Here is an 11,430-nt window from a genome sequence, read left to right as displayed (position 1 = left end):
ATGTTTGAACTAAACCAAATAATAGGTCAGAACTTTTTTTATCTGTACCCTCCCTGACAATGGTAAACACCTGTGGAAGCCCACCTATAAATACTTTGTATAAATGCTGAATCTAAAGAATCATAACAGTTAATGTAAATCTGGTAATATGCTAAAATACTCAAGTACCTTACAGACCAGCTATGTTAAAAGAAACTTTATTTTATAACATGCAAAACATTAAAATGATTGCAATTCACTTAGTTTGTCTTTGTTAATCTCAGTCAGGAGTGAGGGATCACAGAGAACAAAGAACAAAGAAAATTTACAGCCCAGGGACACGCCCTTCAGTCCTCCAAGCCCGAACTGATCCATATCCACTGTCTAAAATTAATTCCCAATTCCTAAAGATCTGTATCCCTCTGTCCCAGATGCACCTTAAATGAATCTACCATGCCAGCCTCTACTACCTCTGCTGGCAACGTGTTCCAGGTACTTACCACCCTCTGTGTAAAGTCCCACATTTCATTTTAAACCAGTCTCATTTCAAAGTTCTCATTTCATTTTTATTCTCAGTCACTGGACTGGTGACACCCTGTTGGAATGAATGGGAGCAGGGGAGACTTTATTTCATTCTAGAGAATTTTGTTAATAATTGAAACATGAAAAATAAACCTTTTAAACCTCAGGTCATGAGCTCCTTTTCATACTTGAGACATAACAGGAGAATTGTTAGCAACTCTACTGTCACCAGTTATATCATCATAAGAGCTACTTGTTTTCATGGCTTTGTAATTCATCACCAGCATTCTACTGTGTATACAAAAAGTTCCATTTTAACCAAAATATTTCAATCGCATCATTCCATAGACCTAACTGTAATGTAGCCTAAAGATATTCCAAAGGATGCACACGCGTTTAGTCATGTTACATCCTTCTTTGGCAAGCTGGGAAATTTATTCAGTGAGCGTACCCTTAGGTTTGAAATTTCACTGTCATAAGTTTCTGCTCACCGAATGAAAGCTGGACAATTGTCAGTATCTGCATGCAGTTTGTCTGAAATAACGTAAATGGGATTTTAATACTAAGGAAATGTATTTGTTGCGAGGTTTGAAGTCACTGTATTTTGCTGGAGAAATAAAGGTGAGACTATCAATGTTCAGTGGATAGAAAGTTTCCATGCGTATTTTTCATGGTTAAACACAGAGATCACAAAGTTACTGTACAGGTCGGAATACCTCCCAATAGGTGTGGTAGTATGAGATTAGATTAAATTACTTACAGTGTGGAAACAGGCCCTTCGGCCCAACAAGTCCACACTGACCCTCCGAAGAGCAACCCATTCACCTACATTTACCCCTTCACCTAATACTACAGACAATTTAGCATGGCCAATTCACCTAACCTGCACATTTTTGGACTGTGGGTGGAAACTGGAGCACCTAGAGTGAGATTTGAAACAATCAAGAACATAGAGTAGTATGAAGTTGTGGTATTTGTTGATGGATACCCAATGAAGATGCCAGAATAACCCAGGTCGTGTTCATTCAACTGTAAGTGAATCCTTCACAGTGTAATAAGACTTAGTTTTGACAGAACAACTTTTCTGGCACTGAACATTTACAATTGTTGAGTTGAATTCTTCATTATTTAAATTATTAGTGGAAATTCAAAAAGAAATAATTAAATACAATTTTTTTATTGTTCGATTCTGTTTCTTTCTTTTATATCCACCTCTTTCTTACTCCAATCTTTCTTTTCTTGATTTTTGCACTGGATGAACAAAAATCTTTCACTTTCTCTGGTGGCAAGCATGGAAGCAGGAAGGGCATTAGTTAGTTAAGGTGTGGCATACCCGAATCTTGCTGCCTTCCCATCTCTATCAGAATTGAGCTGTGGACAGGAACATTAAATTATTGACTGGAGGGTCTCATCCTGCCATTATTGTGATGGATCCAGCAGCAAGTAGAACACATTGAGCACAACTTTGCATGTTTCCTATTACTTTGGCAAGGGTGAAGGGAGTTGCTTCAACAAAAACCATCAGCCCCTGAGGACAGGGTGGGGCCCACAGAGGGTCCTCCTCCACCCCCTTGCATTTAATCTTCTTGCCCCTTCACTCTGAGAAATCCCCATGCCCAAAATATTGTTTCCCTGGGTTGTTTAAAATCTGCGGCTCTGGAAGGGCAGTGGGAGGAGATGTGTCCTCTGGCAGCAGCCATGACCTCATTAGTAATGCTGCTGAATACAAGCTGCTAGGCTTTGACTGTCCAGCAGCTCTCACTAGGTGTTGAGTTTTGGGGTCTTGATTCTAGGTGCAGGTCTACTGATGGCCTTGCTGCTGCTTGATTGGCATGTGGTTCAGTGGGGACTCCCCAAGAAGAGGCAGCATGGCTCTCTTAACAGCTCTCCAGCTGATGGGTGAGGCTGCTCTACCCTGTTATTTTAACTTACACTTCCAAGTTTGTACTCTGCCTGCTCAAGTTAAAAAAAAAAGTTCTGACTGCTTGCTTCGTTGGTAGGTTCAAAGCTAATTTGGATTTTGAAATACTGCAAATTCCAATGTAAACTTTCATCAAATATCTATGGGCAATTGTAGGGGTAAGAGGCACCAGTCATTTGCTGCTGATTATAACATTTTAGCTATTGTGTTCTGGCCATTCAGTCCAAAATATCATCAATTTCTCTAATATATTTTGAATCTTCAAACATTGTTGTGCAACTAGCACATCAAAGAAGAGGACCATTCACAGAAAGTAGAAAGCATCAACCCAGCTGCCTAGATACAACAACTATTGTATAAACTGGCATTCATTACATGAAGTGAATTTAATGAAAATTAATTATGCAATGTTTTGATGTATATTTTCAATGCAATTTGAATAAGGATGTAATAATCAATACTTTATTGCTATGAGTTTCCATTGTCTTTCAAATAGACCAACACCACTGCCTTACAATTATTAACCACCAAATACACAGGTGATAGAAGTAATGACGTTTTAATCAAGAACAAGTGCATAGATATGTCGTTGCTGCTGGGAATTGTCTGGTTAATATCAGGGTACAGATGATGTTGCATTCTTATAGTAAAGCTTTGGCAATTTATGTACATCCACAAATTAGATTTATGGCCTTTTATTCACTTTCTGACTTCCATTATTTTTATTATGCCATGGTCTTAATAAACTGAAGAAAATGTGATGACAGTTAAAAGTAGAGCTGAAATTACATTGATTGAAAATTGAGAGTAGCAATTGTGATGTTATTGTTGCAAAATAATGCTATCCAGTGATTCATTGGAAGTTACAATGAGAAAATTATTTTGAGGAAATTAAATTATAGTGTGATTGAAACTATGTACATCAAATGTACATGAAAGTATTAATAGGTGATCACCCCAAACATTGGAGTGAACTTGAAATTATGTTTCTTTTAGAATATTGAGTTTTGATTTAATTGGGTATTTAAAATAATAAAATAGTTTGATAGAACTGATAGAGTAAAACAATTTCTCCTTGTTAGGAATCTACGGCACAATAAAACAATCTTAAAATTAAAGCTGATTTTTTTTTTAGAAATGCAATTAGGAAGAAACTCCAGGCACAAAGAAATCTAGGACATGCTGTCATAAAGCTGTGGCAAGTGGGTGAATGTAAATATTCTAATTAGAGACAAATAGATTTTCTTTGAGGATATGAAGCAAAGATGCATTTATGAAACTGAAGTACAGATTAGCCCTGATTTCATTGATTTTTAGACAGACTAATCAAGCTGAATGGCTTACTCATGTTCCTGTTTTCCTGAAGGACTGTGCTGGTTTGACATCAGAAAATTAGAATTTCATTAGAAAATTGATATAATTATAGAATGTGATCTCCACCACTGACAAAACAAAATCTAACAATATTAAGTCAAGACAAACAAGGAGTCCTCAAATAAACAGGAAGAAATTGATTTGTAATCTCAAAAAAACAGTAAAATGCCCAAATTCCATAAAATAAGAATGGATTTTATTGGCTTGTATCGTTCGTGTCAGAGGGTCTGCTCAAATTGGGCCAGAACTCCCAGCTGCAATGTCATCTCTTCCTTAAAAGAGGGCAGTGCCAAGTTGGAGGTTTGAGACTCCACACTTTTAACCTGTCCATTTTCCTTCCCACCTATCCACTCCACCCCTTTCTCCACCTTTTCCCCCCACCTTCATACACGTTTCACATTCCCAGCTACCTTTCTCCAAGCCCCCTCCCCTTTATTTCTCAGCCCATAAGTCTCATTCTTGGTGAAGGGCTTATGCCCGAAACATCGATTCTCCTGCTCCTCAGATGCTATCTGACCTGCTGTGCTTTTCCAGCACCACACTCTTGACTCCAGCATCTGCAGTCCTCACTTTCTCCTGGACTTTTTAAATGGTTATTTAAAAGCATTTCTAATTACCCTATGACTGACTGACCTAGTCAGTCAAGATCACTTTTTTTACCATCACCTAACATTTAGCTTTATTTGAATGTAGGAGAGAATGAATTAAATATCCACAATCATGTCGTGTGAAGATGTGGAAGTGGTGATAGATGTCAGGGAGGAGGTGAAATAGCAACTCATCACAATACCAACTCAGTTTGATCTTGAATACATTGGGATGCATTCACTGGAAAATCAAGGCTGTGTAGTCACTAGAACATTGGTTTCAATTGTTCGTTAAAGTTCATCCTTCTTTGCTTCTGAGAGGATAATCACACAATTTATGCATTTGATACCAGCCATCACAAGAAAACCACAGAACATTACAGTGCAGTACAGGCCCTTCGGCCCTTGATGTTGTGCCGCCACGTCATACTAATCTGAAGCCCATCCCACCTACACTATTCCATGTACATCCATATGCCTGTCCAATGACGACTTAAATGCACTTAAACTTAGCGAATCTACTACCGTTGCAGGCAAAGCATTCCATACCCTTACTACTCTCTGAGTAAAGAAACTACCTCTGACATCTGTCTTATACCTATCTCCCCTCACTTTAAAGTTGTGTCCCCTCGTGTTTGCCATCCCCATACTTGGAAAAAGGCTTTCCCTGTCCACCCTATCTCACCCCCTGATTATCTTGTACATCTCTATTAAGTCACCTCTCAACCTTCTTCTCTCTAATGAGAACAGCCTCAAGGCCCTCAGCCTTTCCTCATAAGACATTCCCTCCATACCAGGCAACATCCTAGTAAATCTCCTCTGCACCCTTTCCAAAGTTTCCACATCCTTCTTATAATGCGGTGACCAGAACCGTACACAACACTCCAAGTGTGGCCGTACCAGAGCTTTGTAAAGCTGCAGCATAACCTCCTGGTTCTGGAACTCAGTCCCTCTAATAATAAAGGCCAAAACACTGTATGCCTTCTTAACAACCCTGTCAATCTGGGTGGCAACTTTCAGGGATCTGTGTACATGGACACCGAGATCTCTCTGCTCATCTGCACTCCCAAGAATCTTACCATTAGCCCAGTACTTTGCTTCTGATTACTCCATCCAAAGTGTATCACCTCACACTTGTCCACATTAAACTCTATTTGCCACCTCTCAGCCAATCTCTGCATCCTATGTATGTCTCTCTGCAACCTACTACATCCTTTGTCACTATCCACAACTCCACCGACCTTAGTGTCATCCACAAATGTACTAACCCACCCTTCTAAGCCCTCATCCAGGTCATTTATAAAAATGATGAACAGTAGTGGACCCAACACCGACCCTTGCGGTACGCCGCTAGTAACTGGACACCAAGATGTATATGTTCCATCAACTACAACCCTCTGTTTTCTTTCAGCAAGCCAATTACTGATCCAAACTGCTATGTCTCCCACAATCCCATTCCTCCTCATTTTGTATAATAGTCTACTGTGGGGAACCTTATCGAATGCCTTGCTGAAATCCATATACACCACATCAACCGGTTTACTCTCATCTACCTGTTTGGTCACTTTGTCAAAAAACTCAAGAAGATTCGTTAGGCATGACCTACCCTTCACAAAACCGTGCTGACTGTCCCTGATCAGATTAAAAAGGATCTATTTTGGATTTAGCATAATAAAATCCCAAGCATTCTTAACATTTACAATTTTGTACATCTAACACACAAAGGAAATCTTCCCTGTACATTACTTTAGATCGGTTATTTGAAATGGACAGGAACAATAGGATTTAAACAATTTTTAGACCCAGCAGACTATGCATCTAACATGGACAGGTATTAAAAAGGTATTGAGGAAGTACAGGAGCTACATGTTCAAAAGTAAAAAAAAACACAAGCTTTTGAAATCTCAAAGGACACCAGAAGATACTGGAAATCCTTCACAGGTGAAGAAACAGCTACAGAGTGAGAAATCGAGCTGATGGGCAGAAATTTTCTACTGAGGTAGAGGTTGCTTTGGAAGTAGCACAATGCAAACTTACACAGGAGCATCTTGTTTTGGTAACTCAACACACTGCTGCCAGACCATGATTTTATTTCAGGTTGGGCTCCTTGGGGAAGGCATCTCATCCCAATAGTGGCCGCCAGCAAGACAATTAAACATGACTTCAATTTCTTGAGAGGCGCACAAGTCACACGCTGTACCTAAAATTCATCAAAGCAGACAATCTGGCTGCATTAAAGCTTCGACATAAAGAGTGAATCAGCAAAAAGTAATTAATGCGTAATGATAGTGATGCCACTCCTCTCTCACAACTTCTAGTCACATCTACTTGGTCTGGCAGGCAGGTGGCTTCCTGCGGTTGTCACAAAATAAAACATTCCTGCCTACTCCCATTGTCTCTTTCTCAGACATCCATGAATCCCTGGGACTATCTTTACAAAGTTACCTTTTATTTTGCTACTGCGTCAAAAAGTGTGATGCTGGAAAAGCACAGCAGGTCAGGCAGCATCCGAGCAGCAGGAGAGTTGACATTTCGAGCAAAAGCCCTTCATGAGGAATGTGGGCTTATGCCCGAAACATTGACTCTCCTGCTCCTCGGATACTATGCTTTTCCAGCGTGATACCTTTTGATTATCATTTTGCTATTGTCCACTTTTGCACACTCTGGAATGACACAGCCATATTGATGGTTGTCAGGTGCTCTAAATGGGACTCAACACCTCGAGTTCCTACCTCTTGAACACTCTGATAGCTAATTAGGCAGCAATTGTGTAAGTATATCAATAATTGGTCAATGATAGCAAAATGTTAATAGACATGGTGTAATTATTTTGAAAAGAATTGGGACTCAGAATTGATTCTGACATTGGGTTCACAAACTGGTTGGTAAAATCCAACCCAATATTTCAAGTCAACTACCATCCATCTGAACAAGAGTAAATTTGGAACTTAACAAATCTTATGTGAGTACAGAAGCACGGAAAGTAGAATGGGGGAATATAAAAGAAAAACACATTGTTAGTGTAGAAGGCAGGAGAGATTTAAAAAAGACCTGAGGGGCAACTTTTTCACAGAGGGTGGTTCCTATGTGGAATAAGCTGCCAGAGGAAGTGCTAGATGCAAGTACAGTTAGAACATATAAAAGGCATTTGGACAGGTATAGGGTAAGATTATGTTTGACAGGTTCGATTAAGTTTCTCCAGGAGGTGTCTAGGTGTTTTGATGAGAGCAGTGCAATGGATAATAGACTACATGGACTGTAGTAAGTCATTAGTCAAGGTCTGGCATGGTGTTAAGATGATAAGAACACAGGGAGATCCTCCATGGCTGCCTGGGTATCATTTGTGGAAGGGTTCTCTTCCATTTTGAGACTCCATCATCCTCAGTTACATGCAATGGCATCCTGCTGCGGTTTCTAATGCTCTAAGTATTTCAGCTTTTAAAGCCTGCCTGTCCTCCTTAATTGGATGGGGCACTAATTGACCAATTCAGAGAAAATCTCAGATGATGCCTATTCCCTACGTAGTGTAAGCTTCCAACTGCATTTGATTCTGACAGCGCCCCAAAACGAGTTAGGAAAACTCCTGTCCCTGACATTCAGATAGAAGCTGATTTATCAGAAACAGCCATCAAAGATATTATTTTAAAATTCAGTGGAATTTTTGGCATATAATGAATGAATTTGATATACTGCAAGCATAAAATTAGTGTTTTGGGATGTGGAAGTTTGTTCAGCTATAATAATGGCTTCACATGCTGCTACAGACCCAGTTACACCTCAATCAATAATCAGGGGTGTCTGCCGGAAGATTAATGTTTTACAAATTGGAACTTCAGATCAAACCAGTGATTTTTAATTAATTTCCACACACCAGGACTTCACAGAGTACCCTGATGAGGAATAAAGAGGCACTAACAGAGACTTGGTGAATTTCTGTCTATATTTAACTGTGCATGTGCAGACATCACTGTCAGTTTCAGTGTGATGATGGAAAAAGTTGACAGCTTTGCCGTCAGTACAACTGGGCCAACATTTTCAGAAAGTTACATAGTGAAATAGAAAGATATATTTTGAAAAACTTACGTAGTGTCATTTTTCTTTGCACAAAACCATTTTAATGAACAAACAACCTATTAGAGATATGCACTGTTAGAACGATAATACACATCAAATACACTTTCTTTGTTTCTTTTTGTAATATACTATGTATACATAATGATAAGTTTGTGCTGTGGCACGTTTTAGAGTAAATATCTTGCATCCTGATATCATGTGTGTGACATTTATTACCTAATGCAATCCACACAACTAGATGCTATCTTTTAAATAAATTACCTGTGTATTGGCCGTCCACAACGATTGTTCCTTCAGCCTCAGTTCTTGTAGCAGTTATGGTACCACCGATTATCATTATGTGTTTGTCCTTTGTCATTAATCGGAGTAACTGCAACAGCAGAACCCTGTCAAAATACAATAAAAGTGTGCTTCTTTAGATAGGGATCAAATATACTGACATACAAAATTGCTTTTAACCCATTAAACAAATAACATAAAGATGCAGAGAAAAATATTCATGATATTGACCACAGACAATGGAAATATTCAGTGCTATACCACAGTTAAAAAACAAACCAAATACACAGGTTTCATATTTTGTTTAAGCATGGATTTATAAAGTCCTGAGTGGCAATTACCATTACAAATAGCTAAGTCACTTTTGGGTCATTTTCAGTGGTTAGGGTTGCCGTCTTTATTCTTTTACTGTGGATGATGTCAGGTCTAAGCATTACCTTTGCACTTACAATGCAGCAGAATTGAAAGTAATCTCTAGCAACCTCCTTATTATTTGAAAAGTCTCTCAGTTCGTACACCAAGGTAAGGAAAAAAACTTGGATCCAGCAGTGACAGGACTGAATCTTGGTAGGAAAAAGGGTCTCTCAGGTTAAATTTCCTGGATTCAACTCTTAAATGGGGCCTGAAAATGAGTGCAATGTACAGAGAAAATAGGCAGTATTCATTTACCCTTGTCTGTCCTTCAATCACATGGCACCCAAATTTTCTCCATGGTTTTTATGCTAGCAATGTTTTACTGTTTTCAGAGAGGACACAACAATGTAAATGACATGCAATTGCATCCTATATTTTGCACACAGATTGTATAAATAGTTCCACATAGAGGTTATGGAGGAGTACGATCATAAAAATCAAGCATAATGCTTCCAAGATTCCTACACTGTAACCAGCAATATGTTGTTTGAAAAGTGTCTTGAGAATTTACTTCTGGAAAAATTCCAGTAAAGAATTATGCATGTTTCTTCCTTGTATAGTAAATCATAGGGGCTCCATATGAGTGCTAACCAGGAGCAAGGTACGTTACAGCAGTGAGATATGCTAATAAGTATCTTGAAATTGTTTGAAGTACCCTCAAATGTATTGCTTGTTATGTGTGAGCCAGTCACTTGGTTCACATATCTGTGGCTAACTCATTGACAGACAATGTAGATAATTCCAATGCCAGTTTAGAAAAATGTAGGGACCAAAAGTAAACATGCTGAGTGTGTTGGCAATCTTGACTGTCAGGAACAGTACTGTCTCTAAGGTGTAGTTTGAGTGCCAAAATGTTTGGGTCCCATTAGAAATGACTGCAAGTCCTCTTACACTGACCTAGAATTTACAGAACCAATCAATGTAGTAACTGTTAACCAGATATGCTGGAGCTAGTAAATAGAATTGGGAGCATAATGGCAATCTGGCTCTGAGATATTTCCAAACAATCTGTTCAGACAGGTTATGACACACCTCTGGACCATTTGTGACTTGAATCCAGGTGTTCTGGCCCAACATTAAGGGCACTACTATTGGGCTACAAGAGCCCAGTCTCTTCTGATATATCTAAGATACTTTTTAAAGTCAATTACTAACAAATAAAACATCAAACATTGTGACTGATGTTCTTTCAAATCAAAGCCCATAATTTTCTAACAGAATCGTGGATCATGATGCTGCAGTTGGTACAGCATCCAAGAGTTAAATGCAGAGGTACATCATGAAAAGCAATGAGAAATTTGGTATTACAAGAAACAAGCAACAGATTCATCTTTTGTGAGAATGTTTTTGCTCAGCAGAACATTTGGGAATTATTTCTCCAAAGTCTGTTTCTTCAAACTTAGGTTCTCCACAATGTTGGTCAGAATCATTCTATTGCCTCTGTAATTACATAACGATTGCCACCAAGGTCTGATCCAGAAAGCATGTGAAAGTACATGAAATATTAAATGCAAAATCAATCAAATTAATGAACTTAAATTTCCTGTACAATTATAAGTAATAATTTAATGCATTTTAACTTACCTGTACAATTAATTTTCATACATCAAAACAATTTATACTGAATGAAAAATTAAAATATATTAAAATTCCATCAGAAATTCGTTGCTTCTGGTTCTTTAAATCAAGCAGTTAAATCCTTCTCTTTTATGCTCGCTCGAAATCCACTAAACATTGGAAATATCAACAGGCTTGCTAAAGGCCATCATTTGCATCTGCAATGCATAATTAATGAGGCTTTCATTCAAAAGTGGCAGGAGTGAATTACACAGGCATACAGCACAAATGGAAATAAGCTTAGGTGTATTTTCACAAGGTACCGGACAGAAGTGCTCATTGCTTAATTTCCCAGCCCCACTATGACTGCAATTAAACCAGAGGTAGTGATTTGCCAGTCAGAAAATGTGAAGTGTGTTGTTAATTTTTTTTTATTTCTAAAGGCAAATATATTCTAAACTAGCATTTACATATCTTTTTCTTATTATTGAATATGGGCATTGCTGGCAAGGGGAGCATTTATTGTCTAAACCAAATTGCTCTTAAACTGAATAGTTTGTTAGGCCATTTCATTTGAGAGGAAAACTAAGAGGTAACTACTTCACTGTGGATGTGGAGTTTTGATCAGGTGGGCCAATGGGCTGAGGATTGGCAAATGGAGTTTGATTCAGATAAATGTGTGGTGGCTGCATTTTGGAAAGGCAAATCGGGGCAAGACTTAAA

General features: G+C 38.5%; 1 protein-coding gene across 1 annotated transcript in view; it reads right to left on the bottom strand.

Moving 5' to 3' along the window:
* ush2a (Usher syndrome 2A (autosomal recessive, mild)) overlaps positions 1 to 11,430 on the bottom strand; it is a 985,309-nt gene that overhangs the window by 680,200 nt on the left and 293,679 nt on the right. The window contains 2 exon segments of the mRNA XM_060830996.1: positions 690 to 792; positions 8,782 to 8,843. Of these exon segments, the coding sequence (XP_060686979.1) occupies positions 690 to 792; positions 8,782 to 8,843 (165 nt within the window).

The sequence above is a fragment of the Hemiscyllium ocellatum genome, chromosome 10, assembly GCF_020745735.1.
Source record: "Hemiscyllium ocellatum isolate sHemOce1 chromosome 10, sHemOce1.pat.X.cur, whole genome shotgun sequence".
In the NCBI taxonomy this organism is placed as follows: domain Eukaryota; kingdom Metazoa; phylum Chordata; class Chondrichthyes; order Orectolobiformes; family Hemiscylliidae; genus Hemiscyllium; species Hemiscyllium ocellatum.
Note: the sequence above shows the minus strand (reverse complement) of the source record. Positions and strands in the feature narration are given on the sequence as shown.